This window comes from Propithecus coquereli, unplaced genomic scaffold (genome assembly GCF_000956105.1).
Source record: "Propithecus coquereli isolate 6110/MARCELLA unplaced genomic scaffold, Pcoq_1.0 Scaffold236, whole genome shotgun sequence".
Lineage (NCBI taxonomy): Eukaryota > Metazoa > Chordata > Mammalia > Primates > Indriidae > Propithecus > Propithecus coquereli.
Window position 1 is genome coordinate 3,185,116 of NW_012147908.1, and position 22,065 is coordinate 3,207,180.

At 50.7% G+C, this 22,065-nt stretch overlaps 2 protein-coding genes across 10 annotated transcripts in view; one reads left to right on the forward strand and one right to left on the reverse strand.

The window, feature by feature from the left end:
• The window catches only part of DIAPH1 (diaphanous-related formin 1), a 101,368-nt gene extending 97,245 nt beyond the window's left edge, over nt 1–4,123 (forward strand). The window contains exon 28 of the mRNA XM_012645785.1: nt 3,041–4,123. Within this exon, the coding sequence (XP_012501239.1) occupies nt 3,041–3,198 (158 nt within the window). The 3' untranslated portion in view covers nt 3,199–4,123. The remainder of the gene's footprint in view (nt 1–3,040) is intronic.
• A 2,948-nt stretch (nt 4,124–7,071) lies between these two features.
• The window catches only part of LOC105811562 (protocadherin gamma-C4), a 185,587-nt gene continuing 170,593 nt past the window's right edge, over nt 7,072–22,065 (reverse strand). For all 9 annotated transcript variants that reach the window (XM_012645812.1, XM_012645811.1, XM_012645810.1 and 6 more), the window contains exons 3-4: nt 14,455–14,543; nt 7,072–9,104 (exon numbers count right to left, since the gene is read on the reverse strand). In XM_012645812.1, coding sequence (XP_012501266.1) covers nt 8,878–9,104; nt 14,455–14,543 — 316 coding nt within the window. In that variant the 3' untranslated portion in view covers nt 7,072–8,877. The remainder of the gene's footprint in view (nt 9,105–14,454; nt 14,544–22,065) is intronic.

Consider the following 22,065-nt stretch of genomic DNA (forward strand, 5'->3'; position numbering starts at 1 on the left):
CAGCTGGTATCTTCTTAGTTTGGAGAAAGAAACCAAAGAAAGAAGCAGCTTAAGACTTGCCGCACTTGAATGCTGATTTCTCCTGCGCTGTCCAGACAAGTGTCCCTGAAGGCCCAGAGTTCTTTTTCCCAGGGTCTGGAGTCAGAAATTACTTTAGTATACACACCACTAGAGTTACACACACAAGTAGTTCCAGAATGTTCTCGACTGTTAAAGATGGAATTCAAAGGAGCAACAAAGTGATAGGAAACCACTACCTTTCTGGATATGAGAAGTGGAATCTAGAGAAGGGAGTAATTCAGAAAAGAGGACACGTGGCAGGTCTGAGGAAGATGGTGGTGGTGAGAGACTAAGAAGGAAGGTGGGAGAAGCATATAATGTAGACTGTTATAGTCTACTCAAGTGGGTTCCTTTTCCTCGCCTGTCAGTCACTGCTATGATACCCTAATGAGTTGTTCGGTGAAATCCCCACAGGTTAGGTAACACACCTCTGATCTGTAACTAGATAAGCCCATGTGGCTGTCAGGATCTTCACTGTTCTTTCTCTTGGTAGATAATCCCATGTGCCCCTGGGAGGAGGAGGTGGAGGAGGAGGAAGAGACTTATAAATTGGTAACCTGTAGGCATGCTGTGTGTTCCCTGCCTGACCTGTGGGTAGCCTCTGCGGGGGTGAAAACAGTGGCTCTGGGTCATGGCTCTGCAGGAACACTGACAGCCTTAGCAAAGACTTGGGCTTTCTGATCTCATTTGGCTTCTGCCTACCTAAAGCTTTTGCTGGTCCAAAGGAAGCACGGGCCCCTCTGGGCTCTTCTTCGTTCCTGCTCATATCCCGCAGCTGCTCAGTCCTGTAGTCTTCATGTAGCAGTGCTAGGCTCTTTCATCTGGTCCTGCTTCTTACGGCTGGAGTGCAGTGGCACGATCATACTCGCTGTAACCTCGAACTCCTGGGCTGAAGTGATCCTCCCATCTCAGACTAAGCGCACACCATACCACCACTGGGCTCAGCTAATTTTTTATACTTTTTTTTTTTTTTTGTGATAGAGTCTCATTCTGTTGCTCCAGGCTAGAGTGCTGTGGCATCATCATAGCTCACTGCAGCCTCAAACTCCTGGGTTCAAGCGATTCTCCTGCTTTAGCCTCCCAAGAAGCTAGGACTACAGGCATGCACCACCATGCCCTGCTAATTTTTCTGTTTTTATTTCCTTGCTTTTGCTAGCTTTGGGTTTAGTCTGCTCTTCTTTTTCTAGTTCCTTAAGCATGAAGTTAGATTGTTGATCTGAGATTTTTTTTTTTTTTTTTTCCAGAGACAGGTTCTCACTCTGTCACCTGGGCTAGAGTGCAGTAGCAGTCACTGCAACCTCCAACTCCCGGGCTTAAGCAATCCTCCTGCCTCAGCCTCCCCAGTAGCTGAGACTACAGGGATGCGCCACCATGCAGGGTTAATTTTTCTATTTTTTTGTAGAGACGGGGTCTCGCTCTTGCTCAGGCTGGTTTGGAACTCCTGACCTCAGGCTATCTTCCTGCCTTGGCTTCTGAGAATGCTTGGATTATGGGTGTGAGCCACCGCACCTGGCCGCCCAGCTAATTTTTAAAATTTTTTTGTAGAGATGGAGTTTCACTGTGTTGCCAGGCTGGTCTCGAAATTCTGGCCTCAAGTGATCCTCCTCCTGCCTCGGCCTCCCAAAGTGCTGGGATTACAGGCTTGAGCCACCACACCTGGCCTTTTTTAAAAAATTGAGATATAATTCACATACCTAAAATTCACCATTTTATTGGACAATTCAAGGATTTTTAATATACTCAAAACATTGTACAACCATCACCACTGTCTAATTCCAGAACATTTTCATCATCCCGAAAAGAAAAATCCCATACCCATTAGCAATTATTTCTGCTGCTCCCCTCTCCCAGCTCCTGGCAATCACTAATCTACTTTCTATCTCTATGGATTTGCCTGTGCTGGTCATTTCATAGATATGGAATCATAACGTATATGCCCTTTTGCATCTGGCTTCTTTCATGCCAGGCAGCTCTTTGTGTACGTGCAGTTGCTCTGTGCTGCTTCTGGGGCATAGGAAGAGGCAGACATCCTGAGATGGGCATGGTCCCAAGGAGCCACCATCCAGTTGAGGATACTGGGGCCCTAAGTCTGGATTCCATAGATGAATATGAGGGCCTTGGGGATGAATCCCAGCAGTTACAACAGAAGCTCATGGACTGATTGGTTCTTTTCTTCCTGTTTGGGCTGATAACTGGATCTTCACAATCCCTTAGGCAATTGGGCTGAGATTTCTTTGGAGGGGTCCACTCCCAGCCATCGGTGGTCCCAGTTCCACCTTCCCTGACATACCTTTTGTTACCCTCTCCTCCCATACACACACGCACTCTATACACTGTGTAGGGCCCTTGGCATTTGTATCACAGCTGCTACCCTTGAAGAGGTGGGAAAGAGCTTAGGCATGTGGGCCTCTGTTACAGGAACGCGTGGGAGCACGATGCACATGTGATGCCAGTAAGTAAACTCCTCTTTGCGGGAGTCCCCACAGCAGCCTGCCGAAGGCCGCCTTTTGCTAGGGACAGCCCTCCCAGGGCTGCCTGAAAAGTGTGTTGGCCTAGGAGCTTCCTGGGAACTATCAAGGAAACAAAAATAATGCTATATATTGAGCTTTAGTCTATTTAATTCCAACAGCCCTATTATGAGAAATAGACTTTGAGTTCTTCATCTCTCTTTAAGTCACGTAACTAACACTTACGCCCAATTCTGTCTGTTTAGCTGTATTCAAACCTTTGTACTGTTTTCACACAGGGAAGCACACGCGAGTCTTGCTCTCCTTTTGCACCACACTCTCTTCAACTCTTTGCTACCCAAAGGTATATCCCACGTGTTGGATCTCTGCCCCTTCTCCAAAGTAAGGGCCTCAGTGAACTGGACAAGGCAGCCACATCTGCATGGCTTCTGGCTGAATGTCTGCTACAGCGTTTGAAAGAGATTAGAAACTAGGCCTTCCATGGATGAGATCCCTCATGTCTTCTCTTGCAGCCAACAGGAAGGCCGGGTGTGCAGTCACATCTCTGCTAGCTTCGGAGCTGACCAAGGACGATGCCATGACTGCTGTTCCTGCCAAGATGTCCAAGAACAGTGAGGCAGTCCCCGCAATCCTTGAGGAAGCCAAGGAGTTAGTTGGCCGCGCAAGCTAAGCTGGGTCCTGGGGCCGTGGCAGCTCCTGAAGGGAGCCCCAGGCTGCCCGCCCTACAGCACGTGCCTAAAGGCTCGAGGGGGTATTCCTCTGGGGTGGCCACTCCCACCACCCTGACCCTGTCTCTCTCTCTGGCCTGCTGCTCTCCGAACATCACCTACAGCTTCAGCTGCCTGGAGGCCAGAAGGAAAGGGCAGTGTGGGGGAGGCCTGAGCCCAACCCAGCCAGCCCTGGCTGTCGTATTACCAAAGCAGGGTCCGCGTTTGCTGCCTTAACCCTGTCTCCTCTCTGTTACTCAGAGGGCCTAATCTCAGATAAGGCCCGGCCTGCTTCCTCAGCCCCTGACTTTCCAGTGGGCAGTAGGTTTTCCCTTAGGTCAATCTTGCTGGATTTGTGCTTTTCTTTTGTGGTTTCTCTGGCCCTGAGAACAGCATGGGGCTTATGAACCTTTGGGCTAGATTCCTCCTTTCACTGCTATCATCTCTGCTCTTCCCTTCCCTCTCCTGGCGATTGTTATTTATTACTAGTGCTGTGGCATTGGGAGCTGCTCCTAGGGACGTGGGGAGCAAATCCCGCCCTCACTCCACCTTCCTGGGAAAGGCCTGCCAATACAAAAGGATCTGGACCACTTACCTGTTCTGCCATGGCCCAGGCCAGAGCCTGTGGCAGGCAGCTGGGGCATAGTGACAGTATGGGACCTGTCCCCGGCCTGCTAACACGCTTTGTGCCCTCTGGACCCTCTGTCCTAGCCCCCAGGCTACCAATCCAAGGTTCCTCATGCCTTCCCCAGAGCTTTGGTGCCTCTCGCCTGGACTATGGGCTGTATCGTGACCATCTCAACACCCCACCCTCTGTCTCCAAGGAAATGGGAGGTGGAGCCTCCTGGCTGAGAAATTGTTTTGCAAATGGATCTATTTTTGTATGAAAAAAAAAATCTTTTTTAGAGAAAACTTTTCCTTCCCCTTTTCCCGAAAATCCATAATGTTAAGAGGCTTTGATGGCAAGTTCCAAAGTTCCTGGGGTTTCTCCTCACAGGCCTCAATCCCAATGCCCCTGGAGTCTTCACCTCGGCCCTCAAGTCTTCTGGACCCTTGAGGCCAAGGCAGATTCTCTCTCCCAGCATCATTTCTGGGGCAGGAGGAACCTCTTCTGGTTGAGCTGGGCCAGGCCTAAGAGTAGCGGGAGCTCTGAGACCACAGAGTTTTTATAAAATTAGCAAATTTATCAAGCCAAATGTGCAGATGCTAACTGGACACTCTGGGGAAGTGGGCACAGGAAGTGCCATGCACACCGTACCCCCGCTCTCTTCTGAACGGCGGGCAAACTGAACTGTTTGGTGGTCCTAGCCAGAGGAAGCTCAGCTTCTCTGGCTTAGGATGATATTCTTGCCCTCCCTGTGGCCCTTTCAGCTTTCCATCCCCAGCCAGGGAGAAAGAATGGCACTGTGAGGGTTTGGCCCAGAATTATAGTTGGTAGAGCAAGGGGAGCTTAGGAAACTTGAGGGCAACTACAAGGAGGCCTTGCGGCCAGGAAGGGGGTTTTGGCTGCTGGAGCCTGCCTAGGAAGGGCAAGGGCAGCTCCTCTGAACTGTTCCTGGGAAGACTCCGGTGCAGGGGACCTGTTGCTCCCCTGGGTCACTCCTCCTCCCTGCTGGTGGACATCTGGGGCTTTGACCCTTTCTTTTTTAATCTACTTTTGCTAAGATGCATTTAATAAAAAGGGGGGTACAAAATGCAAATCTATTTCCCTCACCTCTTGGACTTCTGGGATGTCATCACCTCCAGTTGTTGGGTTTGTTTCCAACTGTTAATAAAGCATTGAAACGGTACTGCCTCACAGCCTCCTTTGTCAGTTTCAGAGCTGTTTGCTTTTCACTCTGGTCTAGACTCCTTTACTCTTCCTCCTGCCTCAAACCCCTGGTTGACCTGACAAACCGTTGCAAACAAGCTAAAGGTGCCAGACACTATGCTTGGGCACAGGGTTAGAGATGATTGATACATGGTGGCTTCTGCCCCGGAGCTCACCTCGGGGCTATTTGCCCTCAGTAGAGATGCAGGCGCCCAGTTCAGCTCCCCGGCTCTCACTTTGCTGTCTTGGCTTGGGGCCTTTTCTGGAACTCAGTCCTAACTCCCCACCACCCCATGCTCCCAGATGTCACTACATAAGTTTAATCTTTCTCTTGCTGAGGGAGACATCCGACTCCCATTTTCCAGTTCCCACTGCTCTTTTGGTGGCCACAGACCACATTCCAGACTAGAGGGGCTTTCACTGGGTTGGGAACCTGAGCCTGCCTGGCAGAGGTCAGAAGCCCAAGGTCATGCTCCAGATGACTTGTCACTTAGAACCGTAGTTGTCTGAGTGCCTTGCGACCTGCACAAAGAAACCTTGCAAGCTACGAGCAGACTCAGGATAGACAGGGAGGGGCCTGGAAGGGACCACAAACTCATTTGGGCAGGTTCCGGGACCAGAAATAAAAGCCTTCTAAATAGCCCTGGAGCCTGGGCAGCTGCCTCCCCAGTATGGCCAGAGGGGTGGGGGTGGGCTGCCTGCCGCCTCTTTCCCTCTCCCCCAGAGGCCACGCGTTTCTGGCTCAGGGCTTTATAGGCACACATACCAATTAGGGGACCAACCACAGCTGCTCACGTGCTCTGCCAGTCTGCTGTCGTGCCTGGAATAGAACCCAGGCGCCCTGCACCCCGCCCCTCCGCAGCTTGGCTCTGAGAAACAAAACCTTCCAGCTCAGCAACCGCGCACACCACCCTTCCTCCCACGCAAGAAAGTCACCCCCATATGCTTAGTTGGAAGGTTTGGTTTCCATGACAACAGACTTCAGGAGCTGGCAGAACGGGCGACCCGGCCCTCAGAGACTCCGCCGCGGAGGAAGCCCAGTGTCGACAGGCCCCACATAGCCTCGCTGACCCGCCCGATAACCCCAGTGCCTCAGTGTTTCTCTGTCCTGCCGCCCCTCCCACCGCCCTCCCTGTCCCCGCTCGGCCGGCCGGTGTTTCCCGCTGCTGCTCTGGCGGCAGCAACCTCGGGATCCCTCGGTGCTTCGCGCGCGGAGGAGGCAGGCGGAGGGGGCGGGGAGATGGGAGAGCCGGCAGAGAATGGAAAAGCACCGAGAGAGGGAGGGAGGAGAGCTGGTCTGCGGGCGATCTCATTTCCTGCGTGTCCTTTCAGTCCCCTTGACCCCCGCAAGACAGCAATGAGCCCTCCCATTTCTTTAGCTTCGCTGCAGAGAGGTAAGCGGGAAGGCGAATTCCAGATGGGGAAACTGAGGCCCAACCTACAGTCTTGGCCTCGGAGAATCGCCTCCCGCACTCCGTCCCCCTTCCGCGGCGTTCCCCAAACCCCTAGGCAGTGGGGGTGGAGGGGGCGGGCAAAGGAGAGTCCATCCCCCACCCGCGAAGCCTGCATGGGCGCTCGGGGAGGTGATTTTAGCGAGGAGAGGTGGGCACTAGGGAACGTCTCTGCCCCTCCCCAGCGCTCTTTGCGGGGCTTCCCGCCCGCGCAGGCGCCCGCGCGAGGGTCTCCTCTTCTGCCCGGAGACAGCCGCGAGCAGACGGCTGCGCGCTCACTTGCACGCCGGCCGCCGCGCTCGCAAACCCCGCCCCGCAGCGGCCCCGCCAGCCGATGACACACGGCGCTGTGCAGATCCGCAAGCACCGTCACGGCCCGTCGCACAGTGACATGGCACGACGGGACTGCAGGGGTACACAGCCATATTGGAGTCACACACCCTCCATTCGGAAACATCCAGACGCACACAGTGGTCGCCTCCCGCTTCCTCTCTTCTTCCAGCACACACCTCTCGGCTCATCACTTCATCCATACATGCCGGGAGCCTCCATCTCTTACACGGAAACGTGCAACCTTTCAGAAGAAACCTTTTTATTATTTGTCGAAGAAAAAAAGCCATATAAATATTAGAGTATAAAACTTGCGTGAGACACAGGAAGAGGGTGGAGTGGGAGCTACGTGACTATGCGAAGAGAAGCGCTTATAGAAGGAGTCAGTACGGGGGAGGGGTCGCCGCAGCGCGTGGACACAGCACGAAACACAGCACGGGCCGCCGCAGGCAGGTTCAGGGACAGACGGCTGCGCGGAGCCCGCCGCCCGCTGCCCACTCGCCATCACGTAAAAGCACACCGCACTACACTACTGGCTATTCTACACCGGCCGAAAGCGGGAGAGGGCTCTACACTACTGTAGGGGCTGGGGTGGGGTTCTCTGGCAGCCCCGCTGGAGGAACGGGACCCCGGGGGCAGAAGGGCGTGGGGAGAGGAAGTTCTATGCACAAGGAGGCACTGGGGACTTTAACCAGGCTCTGGCCACTAGGGGGCGGACTGGGGGCCTGGGCAGTGGCCTTCACAGAGAAGAAATGGCACCTGGCAAGGTGGAGGACCGAGGCTTGAGAAGGGCAGGGCCCCTGTGGAGAAGCCCCATCCTGGGCTGAGACTGTCTGTCCACTTGGTCCCTGCTCTAGTTTCTTGCCTTCTCAACCCAGGGACTAAGAAGGGCCCAGGTGGCTCTTCCTTCCTGCTGGGGCCCTGCTGGCTTCCACCAGAGGCACCTCTGGAGTACCCAGCACCTACAGAAGCCCCTCTGACCCCTCCAGGGGACCTGATCCTAAACCTTCTCAGAGATTCCTTGGTCTGAAATGCCAGTTTAAATCCATTGGTCCTAGTAGCTCAGCCCAAAGCTGGCTGCCTGGGCTGAGCCCTATTTGTGGGGGGTGAGGGTCCAGCCTGGTGATTGGTTTATGGCTGGTATTTGAGGATCTGGTCAGTACCCTGGGGACACGCAGAGCCTCCCGAAAGACCCTGATAACTTATGGGTCAAGCTTTGTCCATCCCCCTCATCTGCATACACACACTTCCCTTCTTTACCTTACCACCCCATACTGTCTTGGAACATGCAATGGAATCTCTTGTTTGAGGAGGGAGTAAGGTAGTCACAGCATGCAGTGGGAACATCAAACAATAAAAAACAAAACAAAACAAAACAAAAGACTGGTCCCCAGGGCGTAGGGAAGAGGCTTGGTAGCAAAATGCTCTCCCTAAATCCAGCAAGCGTAAGTACCATGGGGATGATGACCATGTCCTCCAAAACTTGAGCATTGGTCTCAGGTCTGGAAGGAGATGAAGGGACTGGACCAAACCATGCTTTGGGGGAAGATTGAGAATCGAAGGAGAAGCCAAGAGGTCATGATGTCCTTCCAAGTCTTCAGAACTATGAGCCTTTTTAGGTCACCTGGTACCTCAACACCCCAACCACCTTACTCGAGAGAGAGGAACTGGTGAAGGAGTGGGGTGGGGCGGGCAGGGAGGCAGGGGATGGATGGGCCTGTTGATTTGGAAGATGGAGGAGTTCAGCTGTAAATAAAGGGGGTGTGACAAATGGTTCTTGGTGTCTACACTAACCCCACTACCCCCATGGGTACAGCAATTGATTGGATGGGGGTTCCCAGCAGAACTCCCTTTGCATATTCAACCCCCTGGGGGCACAGACAGGGGGTGTTGACTGGGCACTTGTTTCTGTTTCCCAAGGGGAGCATGGCATTGGCCCCTAGCAGTATCCTGGGGGTGAGCCCTGAATGCTGAGGCCTGGGTACAGGTAAGGAGAAGCTGGGCTGGTTGGGGAGGGAGGCTGCCCTGTGGCTCTAGGCCTGGCCTCCACATTACTTCTTCTCCTTCTTGCCCGACTTCTTCTTATTGCCATTGCCACCGGCTGGGGTCTTGCCATCCCGCTTGCCAGCTGCGTTGGTCAGTGTGGCATTGCTGCCAGGGATGTAGACGTTCTGGCGGTAGTCGGGCACATGCTGCAGGGTGAACTGGGGTCCGTAGCGGGCACTCAAGCCCATGGTGCCAGCGCCCCCTCCCAGGGTGGAGCTTCCATCAGCAGCTTCTGTGGAGACACAGGAAGATCAGATGGGGGTTAAACTTAGGGTCCTTAACTGTCCCTCTCTCATACCATAAGCAGTTAATGAATGTCTACAAAGCACCCTGGGCCCTGACCATGCTGAGCACTGCGAAAACAGCGGTCACCTCGGTCGTCTCTCCACAAGGAGATGAGGGCATAGGTTAAGAGGCTCTGGAGTAAGAAAGCCTAGGTTTGATTCCTAGCTCTTTCTCTTACTAACTGTGATCCTGGGCAAGTCTACCTAACCTGCCTATGCTGCCTCAGTTTTCTGATCTGCAAAATGGGGATAATAACAGTATCCACCTCTTCAGGTTTTGGTGAAGGCTAAAGAAGAAAATGTACGTAAGGTACCTAGAATAGTGCCCGGTACGTGGTAAGTGCTCAAAACACGCTAGTAAGTATTTCCCTCAGGGCTGAGACACTGGCCCTCAAATCCTTCCCCTAACCAAGGGAGCCTTTGGCCTCCACGCTCGACCATGGGCTCCTGGAGGGCAGTGACCGTGGTTTGTACATGCTCCAAGCCTTCTCCAACCAGCGCCTGGCACAGAGTAGGTATGCAGTAGTTCTGTTACTCGTTATGCGTGGGTGGAGGTGGGGAGTGCTCTTCTAAGCATTCATTTCATAACTGCATTTGACCGCCTACTCTGTGCCAAGCACTTTTCTAGATGTTTCATGATCACTTTTTTTTTTGAGACAGGATTTTGCTCTGTCACCAGGCTGCAGTGCAGTGGTGTGATTACAGCTCACTGCAGTCTCGAACTCCTGGGCTCCAGTGAGCCTCCCAAGTAGCTGGGACTACAGGCTCAAGTGACCACACCTGGCTAATTTAAAAAAAAATGTTTTTTTGAGATGGGATCTTGCTGTGTTGCTCAGGCTGGTCTTAAACTCCTGGCCTTAAGTGATTCTCTCACCTCGGCCTCCCAAAGAGCTGGGACTACAGGCATAACCCACCTAGCCCGGCTTGCACGATCAGTTGTAACCTCAACACAACCCAGTGAGGTATGTGGTATTATTATCCCCATTTTATGCATGAGGGAACCAAGGTGTAGAGAAGGTAAAAGACTAGCCCAAGGCCAAGCCAGACAGTCTCTGTTAGAGCAGGACTCAGGCTCAGGTATATCTACTCTAAGCAGATATGCTCTAAGCACTCTATGCTGGTGGGCGTAGTTAGTCACCACCACCACCGGTTGGACCTTATCCCTACTGTGAGGGTAAGGGCGGTGGGGAGAAGATGGGGGCAGCCATGTTCTATGAGACGGAGGAGATGATGATCCAGGGAACCAGACACCCGAGTGCAGTGTAGGCATAGGCTCAGGGTGTCAGAGCTCGGTGACACCAGAGAGCACCTCCCCCAACTTCCCACTGTACAGAAGAAACTGGGCCCAGAGAAGGGCACGCTCTGGCCCTAGCTCGGCAGCACCTGGGAACGTGTTCAAAACGCAGACTCTCAGAATCCGCGTTTTAACAAGACCCCCAGATGATGTGTGTGCGCGTGCAAGGCGGAGAAGCACAGCAGTACCTACTTCGCAGGGTTTGTGGGAGGATTCACTGTGACAGTGCTCCATCCAGTGCCAGGCACTTGATGAGTGTTCAGTAGACGTTTGCTGCTGCCTTCGTCATCACTGTCATCACCCTCCAGCATGTCTGTCACCCAGTGTGCCATCGCCTCTCCCGCACGCTCGCCCTGACTGGGTGGGGCGTGGGCGGGAGGAAGCAGGAGTCTGACTCCTTAGGGCTCCCTGCTGGCGCCCGCAACCCTCTGTGGCAGCGAGAGAGTTAAAGCCCCAGGAATGCTCGGGCCAGTCCGGGCCAGGCGGGCAGGAGAGCTTCCCTCCCAGTCTCCCTGTGCCCCCACCCTAGACCCTGGGAGCGGTAGAGAGGGTGACTAAAGCCGGAGAGGCTGAGTAATCCTGGGACACCAACCAGGCATTGGGAAACAGAGAGACAGGAAATATTTTCAAAGCCGGCATAAGAGGGGGAGGGCACAGAGGGGAGAAGGCAGAGATGCGCGACAGTCTTGACAGTCTTTCAGCCTCCACACTCCGGCGCTCAGGTTTCTGCGGCTTCCACTTCAAGTCCCAAATCCCTGGCGCTGGGGGCCTTCTGGGGCTGGGGAAGAGGAATTGGGAGGGAGGGAGCAGCTGCCCACTTCCTCCTCTCCTTCCCCGGGCGGGCCGCCCTCAGCCCTTCCATCCCACTGACATTTCTCTGTTTTCCCTAATTAACTCCAAAAGCGAGCTGGGTCGGTCGCCGCCCCGCCCCCTCCCCTCCAGCCGTCAGCTTCTTCCAGCCTCAGCTGCCCGGGAATGGAAGGGGCGAGGGGAGGGGGCCCAGATCTGGCTTCAAAGAGCCGGGATTCCGGAGTGATTTAGGGGCTGGAGAGGGGACTGCAGAGGCGCCAGGGAAAGAGAGGGGGCGGGGGTGGTCTCGTATTCACACTCGTGCACGCAGAAGAGAATGAGGAGAGACGCGGGAGAAACCGAAACATAGGAACATAGGAAGGGTTCGACTGAGTAACTAGAAGCCGGGCCGCCCTCGTCCTACATGCACCCAAGACAAAGCCAGCCCCTGCCCACCTCGTGGGGTGCCGTCAAGCTGGGCTGGACCAGGAGGGCGAGAAGATGTGGCAATCCAACCTCTTCCTCTCAGATTCACAGATCTGAAGGGAAACTGAGGCCTGAGTGATGCAGGACCTTGGCCTAGGTCATAGAGCTCCTTAGTAGCATGGCTGACCAGACAGAGACCAGCGTCAGTCTCTTTCTGTTACACACCGATTGCCACATCTTCTTGACCTTCTGTAGAATCAGTTCTCCAGCGGCCCCTCCCTCTATACCCGCCTCCCTGCAAGGCCCGCGTTGGGGAACGACCCGGATTTTCTCTTGGTCCAAGGAGAAACAGATTTAGAAGAGCGGCAAGAACCTGGGCCTCTTCTGGTCTGGAGGAGGCGGGGTTGATGCTCGCCTCCTCACCCGTTCCAGCCTCTACTCAGGGAAACTCAGCTCCCAGCTCCTTTACCTCTCCCACCCCCGTCCCTCCAGCCCACCCCAGCCCAGGGCCAGGCAGCATCTCCAGAGTAGCCCAGGGAGGCCCGGTTAAGCTAGACCAGAGCTGGTTGAGCTGCAAACCGCAGCCTCCTTGAGAGCGTACCTCCCCCCAAATGTTTATTTAAAAAGCCTCCCATGTGTGGCTGGCTCTCGCTCTCCCTCTCACCCCCCTCAGCAGCCCCACAGGCCTGGCTGGGCTGGACTCCAGGAACCTCTCTGGGTCCAGGGCTAGAAAGCAGGCGTGAAGTGAAAGTGAGCAGGGCCTGACCCACCACCTCCACCCCGAGGGGCCACTCCCCGGGGCCCAGGCTTGGACCTAGGTCAGGCCCTGTGTGGCCAGAAGGGTGGAGCCCTGACAGGGGAGGAGAGCCAACCTCGTGACCCCTGTTCCAGGGGGACCTGCTGAGAGGGTTTTTGGCCATAAATACTGATTCTATTTCTGTTTTTAACATCTGGCTTTAGGCTAAAAAGCCTGCTTCCTGGCCTTAGGGCGCAAGACCACAACAGCTAAATATACCTGTTTACTTCCCTCGAGAGCCCCACTTGGCATCTCCCCAGACCCGGCCACCTGCCTCATTCAAATTCAGTATCTGGCCTCTCTAGACTCGCAACCCCATGGACCTGGAACGGCTGTGCCCCAGAAGGCTGGCGGCCCCGGCCACTTGCCCTTCTTCTGGCCTTTCATCAGCCACAGGCCGGCCCCACTTAACCTCACAGACGTTCCGGTTAGGGTTGCCAAAGTTAGCAAATAAAAAGACAGGGTGCCCAGTTAAATTTGAATTTCAGGTAAATGATGAGTAATCTTTTTATTACAGTGTGTCTCATGCAACATTTGAAACCCACTTATGCTAAAATAGTCCCTGCTGTTAATCTGAAATTAAAATTTAATTGGGAATCTTGTATTTTTTCTGGTAACCCTGATCTGGGAGAATAATGTAGGGCATTAGGAGGAGTTCAGCCTCTAGACCTAGGAAGCTAAAAGGGAAACTGAGGCTGGATCTAAAAGCAGCCATGGTCATTGTCATAGAAAAGGGCATGAAATTGGGAGTGGAGCTGGGTTAGGATCCTAGCTCTACTGCTAAAAACCGGGCGCCAGGGGCAAGTGACTTCTCAGTTCTCTCATCTGTCAAATGTAAGTAATGAGATCTGCCTTGCAGAGCTGTTAAGAGGATTAACTGACTCTAGGCCCACAAAGTTTGTTTAGCATGTGCCGGAGCGTGGTTATAGTGATTACTGTGATTTTACCTGGAGAGCAGGGCTCTCCTTCACTCTGTAAGGCCAATGCCTTGATCCTCTGCCAGCCTCTCTATAAACCCAGGATTTGCTGCTCCAGAAACCAGTCCTTATTAATAGGCATTATTGTACCTCTGCCTTCCACCCTCATAGGTCAATAAAGATAATAATTAATTATATCCACTATGTACTGTGCCCTTCCTCTCTGCCAATCCTTGCTGAGGGCTGTACATTTGGCCCTCACAACACCACCATGAGATCTGTTAATATTGTGCCCATTTCATAGTAAGTGAAACCGAGGCTTATTCACTTACCTAAGGACTCATAGCCAACTGGTGGCACCAGGATTTGAATCCAGACTGGCCTGCCTCCAAAGCCTGTGCTTGTCAGTACTAATGATAATGTTTCACTTCCCCTCAGGACCCTTGTGACTCTTCAGGGACAGAAATCACTGACTGACTTTCTATTACACGGGAGGCTCTTTGCTAACCTGTGGGAAAACCAAAATCCTGCTCTGGAGGTCGGGCTGCAAAAAGAGAAGGAGTCTCCAATAACCAGAGTGTGTTCTCCCTGCTGGAAATATCCACACCCATTTTCACTGCATGAGGGCCTGTGCGTGCCAGGCCCGGTACTCTTGGCTCTATGGTATCATCTCATTTAATCCTCACAACAACCCTTTGGGGTCACTGTCCCCATTTTCTGGGCTGAGGAAACTGAGGTTTAGAGACATTGAGCAAATTGATCAAAGTCACAAGGATAGTAAGTGGCAGAGCCAGGACCTGACCTATGCTGTCCCCTTCCAGAGCTAGACTTGTAACCATTACTCCCTCCATCTCCTTATGGATCTTTCCTTGTTCGCTCCCCTTTGGGCATCCTGCAACACCCAAGCCCTCTGCTGTCCCTTAACCTGGCTTTATGTCCTGGCATCACAGGTCCTTTCAGAACAGCTGAAAGATCTTGAGAAACTTTACGGGTTGGCATCCAGTCTCCGGGCATGGTGGCTACGGGAGGCACTCCAGGGCCCCAGGTCTGCCATCCCACACATCGGCTCCACTTACCACTGGCAGAGGCCAAGATCATGGCTTGCAGCATCTCTGTGTCAAACTGGTTGTTGGGCCAGGTGCCGGTGTCATCGCCATTTTGGGAGCTGGGGAGAGAGTGGGATGGTGAGCACAGTCTCCCAGGCCAGCACAGCTCGTACCCCTCCTGTCCCCTCCCAGGGCTCCCAAATCTAGTACCCTATGCTTACCCCGTGCCCAAGACCTGCTCCCTTCTGCAAGGCGGGAGGTGCTTATATAGTCCTCAGAAGCCAGATCCCCACAAGTCAGCCCCCAAACCCAGCTCTCTACTGTTTCAGATGCATTTAATACACTGCACACCCCCAGTCCCCATGAGAGAGCGTGGCTTTCTGTCACAGTGAGGGAGATCAGACCCTCCCCTGAGGACTGTGAAGGTAGGAAATGGGGGAGAATGTTCCAGAGCTAGAGGAAAAGGTGGGAACCCAGAAAGAACCTAAAGGAAGATGTAGGAGGCCCCAAGAGACCTTGGAGCAGGAAGAAAGAAATGTCTAAAACCCAAGTCTGATCACTTCAGTGGCTTCCTAAGTCCTCAGAGTAAAATTCATGGGCATATCAGAACCTGCCCATCCTATTTTACAAGAACACCCCAGACCCACTTGCAAACATTCATTCATCAAACCTTTTCTGAGGCACTTCCCTATTCCTTAAGCTCCCTGTTGCTGTGATTCCTGGGCAGCTGGTGTTCCCTGTAATGCCAACCCCTCCACCTGTGCCTTGGTCGCATGACTAAAATTTATCAGAGTGGATCCCCAAACCCACCCAGGCTGGGCCAGGTGCCTGCGCTGTGCTCCCACCCCAGTGGCTGCCCCTTGGTGGCACTAGTCACATTGTGGCTGCTGTTGTATCTGTCTGCTCCTCCCCCACATTGACCTCTGTGAGGCAGGGCCTGTGTCTGCCTGCTTCCTACTGAAGCACCTAGCACAGGCCTGGCACCTGGACCTAACTGAGACTTTTAGAGGCTCTGAGCACTAAAAATAAAACAATGAAATGATCATAAGTTTAAAAAATACTAAACTATAAGAGAATCCTAAGGGGAATTTCAACTCAACTAGGATTTTCCCCTTAGTAACAATTTCTTTTTTCTTTTTCTTCTTTTTCTTTTTTCCTTCTTTTCTTTTCCCTTTTTTTGAGACAGGGTCTCGCTCTGTCACCCAGGGTAGAGTGCAGTGGTGCAATCATAGCTCACTGCAGCCTCGAACTCCTGGGCTCAAGCGATCATCTCACCTCAGCCTTCCCACTAGCTGGGATTATAGGTGTGCACCACCATGCCTGGCCCACAGTCACAATTACCATAATTTGTTTTTTTTAATTTTCAAAAAGGAAAATTACTTCAATTTGCAGGAGGAGGGGGAAGCAGCCCTGGCACACACACAGTCTGCCCATTAGATAACTGTGGGCACCATCTGGCACAGAGAAGTTCCTCAATAAATATTTGTTGCCTGAATGAGCAGGAAGACGCCAGTGAAGACAGTTAAGCACCACGGGAAAGGCTGCAGGGCAGGCTTTGAAGGCATGAAAGTATGTGTGTGTTTGTGTGTGTGTTTTTGTGTGTGTGCGTGCGCGTGTGTGTGTGTTCGTGCGTGTGCGTGTGTATGTGTGTGTGTGAGCACACGTAAACACTCACAATCGAGAATTTCTTCACAATTTTTCTAAGGTCTGTCCCTGCCTAAGATTTCTCCTAATCTGCGATCTCCTGATCTCCTGATATCCAAGTAGCTGGACTAAGTCTAAGACTCGGAACAGAGCACACAGCTGCTGTGTGTGACCTCTACACCGTCACAGCAAACATAAAGTTACGTTTGGAAGGGAAAGCAGGAATCTCATTCCTCCTTCCCCAAAGTGGGAAGAGTTTGAATTCTGCATCCATTTATTCATCAAGTATTTGTGGAGTAATTACTGTATACCACACACTGGGCTAGGTGCTCGGGCTACAGCTGTGAACATGACACAAATGTCTCCATGGTGCTCATGGTGCACACGGAGAGGCCGATATTAAATAATTACACAATAAATTAATAGCAATTGTGACAAGTCCTATGGAGCCCAAGAGCAGAGGCTAAAAGGGGGTGTGAGGAGAGTCCTGCTCGGGGTTAGGGAGCTCAGTCAGTCTAGGCTTCCTGAGGACAAGACAGTGAATTTAAATCTGAAGAACTTATCCAGGTGATCTGCAGGAGAATGCCAGCAAATAAATGTGGAAGGAATGAGAGAAAATCACCACTTTGTAACTACCGATGTGAAAACAGATCCAGGCAAGGATCATCAGTAAATACTAAAATTGCATGAAGGGTTGCCACATGTCCGAAAGTATTATCCACAGATTATTTATGAATCCCAAATATTTAAAAATATCATTATGATGGAGAGATCTGGGGACACGGCTTTCACCATATGAACAAATTTAGCATCATTGACAATGGGACAAACCAACATTAAACGATTCCTGCTGTGAGGCAGTGAGAAGTAGACGCATGGAGTGCTCTTACCAAGGCTGCTTTACATGACTCTAACTAGGAGAAAATAATCAGCAAATCCAGACTGTGGCACAATTTAAAAGACAATTGGCCTGGACTCTTTAGAAAATATTTATGTCACACACACACACACACACACACACACACACACACACACAAAGGTAGGGAGGTTGTTGTAGATTAAAGGAGAGGAAAGAGACATGGCAATCAAATGCAATTGATGCTTCTCTGATTGAAGTCTGGATTAAAACAACAACAAAACAGGTTAAAATGACATGTTATATGTTTTTTTTTTATTTGAGACAGAGTCTCACTCTATCACCCAGGCTAGAGTGCCGTGGCATCATCCTAGCTCACAGCAACCTCAAACTCCTGGGCTCAAGCTAATCCTCCTGCCTCAGCCTCCTGAGTAGCTGGGACTACAGGTGTGCAACACCACACCCGGCTAATTTTTACTATTTTTAGTAGAGACGGTGGTCTCATGCTTGCGCAGGGTGGTCTCTAACTCCTGAGCTCAAGCGATCCTCCCCCGTCAGCCTCCCAGAGTGCTAGGATTACAAGCATGAGCCACCGCACCCGGCCAAAATGAGACATTGGGAATATTTATGAAAATCTGCTAGTATATTATTGTATTAATGTTAAATTCCTCAAATGTGATAATTTCTTTGTAGTTATATAGGAGAATGTTATTGTTCTTAGGAGACACATACGGAAATATTTCAAATGTTATGATGTGCACAACTCACTTTCAAATGGTTCAAAAAATATGTGTGCATGTGTGTATGTGTAGAGAGAGAGAGACAAAGATAAAACATGCAAAATATTAACAATTGGCAAATCCATGAAGAAACAGTAAAGAGTATGTATTCAAATGTTTATCATACTGTTCTTTCAACTTTTACATAGGTTTGAAACATTTCAAAATAAAAAGCTGAGGTGTGAAATTAAGCTACTTAGGACAGGTGTATTGTTGTTGGGGCGAGCTCTCCAAGTAGAGGGAGTAGCCCAAGCCTCTGAGGCTGGAGGGAACTTTGTGAATTCAAAGGACGAAGAGAAAGTCATTATGGCTGTCACAGGGGAGGTGGTTATTCTGGTCTCATTCTAAGAGCTCTGGGAAGCTTCTGAGTGTTTAAAAAGGGGGTTGTTCTGATCGAATGTAAGTATTTAAAGATTGCTCTTCCCTCTGTGAAAGGGCTGAGGCTGGGGTTCCTCTGGGAGAACAGGAGCCGAGGGATGGGGCCTCAGCCGTCTTTGTCTCCATGGAAATCCACGAGTCCTGACCTCCAGCCTCACTGAGCTCTCTCCTTGGCCCAGGCAGGTGGTCTCAGATCCAGGTAAAGGGGCCTAATGGGGATGAAGTGGCGAGAGCAGACAAGAGGGGGTGAGGCAGCAGGGAGGAGAGCTGTAGGGTTTTGGGGGAGACCACAGCGTCAGATGCCACAGGTCAGGAGGGTGCCCTGTGAAGGCGGGCTCTAGGTGGCTCACGCCTGTATTCTTAGCATTCTGGGAAGCTAAGGTGGGAGGATTGCTTGAGGTCAGGAGTTGGAGACCAGCCTGAGCAAGAGCAAGACCCTGTCTCTACTAAAAATAGAAAAATTAGCCAGGCGTCATGGCGCACACCTGTAGTCCCAGCTACTCAGGAGGCTGAGGCAGGAGGATTGCTTGAGCCCAGGAGTCTGAGGTTGCTGTGAGCTATGGTGACACCACTCACTGTAGCCAGGGTGACAGAGCAAGACTCTGTGTCAAAAACAAAAACAAAACAAAACAAAAAAAACAAGAAAAAGAAAAACGGAAGAGTCCTGGGAAATCTGGGAAATGGTTGAAGGTGGGAGGCCAAATAGGTGGGCAGGATGCCAGCTCTTTGAAGCTGGGTAAGAGGTGAGTGGAGGAGGAAAGGCTTCTTTGTTAACCACTTACTGAGGGTTCCCTATTCTCTGGGTACTGGGCTGACTGGGTAATATATTTATTGTCTATTTCCTTCTCAGAACCACCCTGCAAATAAGTGTTATGATTATCTCTATTTCCAGCACGTGAAATCAGGGCTCAGAGAGGTCGAGAGACTTTACCAAAGTCTCACAGCTGGTAACCAACAGAGCTGCAACCTGAAAATGGGCTAACATGACTGCAGAGTCTACGATCTTATACATAACAACATACCGGGCTTCAGCAGTGGCCCCTATAGGGGACTCTTCCAGGGTTTGGGGAATAGTGAAAAGTTAAAAATGGAGGAGACAAACTACATTTAGTTGAGCATTTTCTAAGCACCCACTATGTGCCAGTGTCTATGACAGGCCCTGGGATTTAAGGGATGATAGATGCAGTTCTTGCCCTATGGAGCTGGTAACCTGGTACACTGGTGTGTGTGTGTGTGAAGGAGTATCCCATAGGCTGGGCTATAATAAAATATTCCCTGCATCATGTTTAAAAAAAGTCAGAAATCTGGGAAAGTCACCCTGACAACAGCCTGGATTTAATTATGTTAAAATGTAAATGCATGTGCATTTTTTTAAATGTAGTAAAAGCCTATTAGCATTTAAAAAATATGTATATATATATATGTTCATGTGAGGGGCTATAATGCACCAATGAAAAGATTTTTGAAGAATTTTTAACAACATGGGGAAATTCTTGTGATACATTGCAAAGAGGAAAGTAACAGGCTACAATACTGATGGACAGTGTGACCTCAATTACTATTAATAAAAACTGGTAAGAAATATACCAGTTGACTGGGAATAAAAATTCTTGATGTGTTTATAAAGTGTCACATAAAAGTGTGAACAAGTTTGTGAATAATCGATTTAGGTAAATCAGATTTTTTTAAAAAAGAAGCCTGTGCATGTTGTTTGACCACACAAAGAAAAAAGTTTAGAAAGAAACACATGAAAATGTTAGTGAGTGAATGAATAAATTGTGAATATGAAAGATGGAGGGGAAAGTTTTACATCAAAAGATCTTAGGAGACATAGGAGACATTCAACCAAAGACAAAATGTGGACCTTATAAAAGCCTCCTCTGCTAAAGATAGTGAAGACCCAGATGAAATTATATGATGTCTGAGATTTGTTTAAAAATAATCCAAGGGGGACGTGAAGCTGAGGATATAAGTGAAGCAAGCTAGGGTGTTAGGTGAAAGTGGGTAGCAGGATCATGCTGGTTCATTATATCCTTCCCTCTACTCTTGTATGTATTTGAAATTTTTCATATTAAATAAAAAGTTGGTGGTAGTCCCTAGGTTATAAAATGATAGGTGGTTTTTCTTTAAAAACTGTTTTCTATTTCTTTCTTATTTTTTTACAGGGTCTTACTCTGTTGCTTGGGCCAGAGTGAGTGGTGTCATCATAGCTCATTGCAACCTTGAACTCCTCGGGTCAAGAGATTCTCCCACGTCAGCCTCCCGCACAGCTAGGACTACAGGCTCGCGTCACCACACTTGGCTAATTTTTAAAAGGTTTTTGTAGAGTGGGGGTCCTGCTAGTTTGCTCAGGCTTGTCCCTAACTCCTGACCTCAAGTGATCCTCCCACCTCGGCCTCCCAGAGTGCTAGGATCACAGGCGTGAGCCACTGAGCCTGGCCTATTTCTCATGTTTCTATAATGAGCATGTATTATTTTATAAGCAGAAAAAAATTAAGTGGCTATTTGTTGAATGACTGCCCAAACTGAGAGAGAGCAGGGATAGTGCCTTTCAGAGGAGGAGGAATGGACGGGGATCCAGAGTCGGGGAATGGCTGTGTGGAGCCATCAAAGGAGAACAGGCTGGGGACCAGGGGAAGCCAAATGGAGACTCTTTCCTTCATGCAGAGGCTGAGAACAGCTGCAGGGCGGGCTGGGTTAGGGAAGGAGAAATGGGTTGTTGGACTCAGAGCTTAGGACAACGGCTACTGGAATCAGAAGCCAAAAGGATGACCTGAGAAGGGATAGTGGTGGGGAGGAGGAGCACGTGGTAGGCAGGGACTTCAGAAAGTGAATCTTTTCCCCCTTTTGTCCAGTCAGTGTGACCCAGCCCTGGCTTGAACTTGAACCAGGTTTACTGAAGAACTCAACACTACCCCTGCTGCGAATCCAGTGTGCCTGCCTAGATTAGGCTGGGGGGTGGGGGCAAGATGTGGGGAGGAGGTGGGGCAGAGAAGCAGTGGAGGGCTGGAAGTGGGGCTAGACTGAATAAGAGAAATCTCCCCTCTTCATCTCCTCTCTCCAGTTTACTCATCAAATGACAGCAAAGTGAAAACACCATCATTCTGTTGATCCTGGAAAGCCTCACCAAGGGGCTTTTGCATATGCTTGTCCCTCCCCCTGGGATACTCTTCCTTCTCTTCAGCTAGTAAATTTGTATTCCTCCTTCAGATCTCAGCACAACCTCATTTCCTCCTGCATGTCCTCCTGTCCCCTGATTAGATCAAATCCCTCTTATATGCTCTAACCGGCAGATACTGCTGCTCTTTGTAGCACTTATGATAGCTGCAATCTTACATTTGTTTTTGTGATTATTTGGTTAATATTTGTCTCCCTCAACACTCTGTAAACTCCTTGAGGACAGGGACTGTATCTGTTTTATGTCTCCCATACCTAGAACACTGCCTGGCCTACAGAAGGTGCTTACTAACCGTTTGCTGAGTGAATGAAGAAGGGAGGTTGAAGTTGCTGGACTGGTCCCTGACGCCTGTTTCATCCTGGCCACTTTAGAGCTGCTGAATGAGACATATTGGTCCCATGCCTCACAAGTTAACTAAGGAAGCAGAGAGAGAGACAGAGAGATCCTGAGGCTTCTCCCCCATCTCTCCAAGAGCTCCCACATATGTTGCTGGCCACTAAGCCTCTCGTTTGATGAGAAAGGACTTGAGGCAGGGGCAAGGTGCTCACTTCAAAGAGCATGAGAGGCAACTGGTAGGGCTTCCAGGTTCAACAGTGGATTCTGCAGTGAATTATGCTTCAGGGCCAGCATATGGCCTGGGGTCTGGGTGGGTAGAGGGAATATAAATTGTCTAGTACTTCTCATAGCCTCAGCTTAAATGTCACCTCCTTTTAGAAATCACCCTGATTTCTCTCCCCACTACACTCACATTGCTCTCTTCTTCTCAGAATTTACTATGACTTGTAACAAGATTTTTTTTTTTTTTT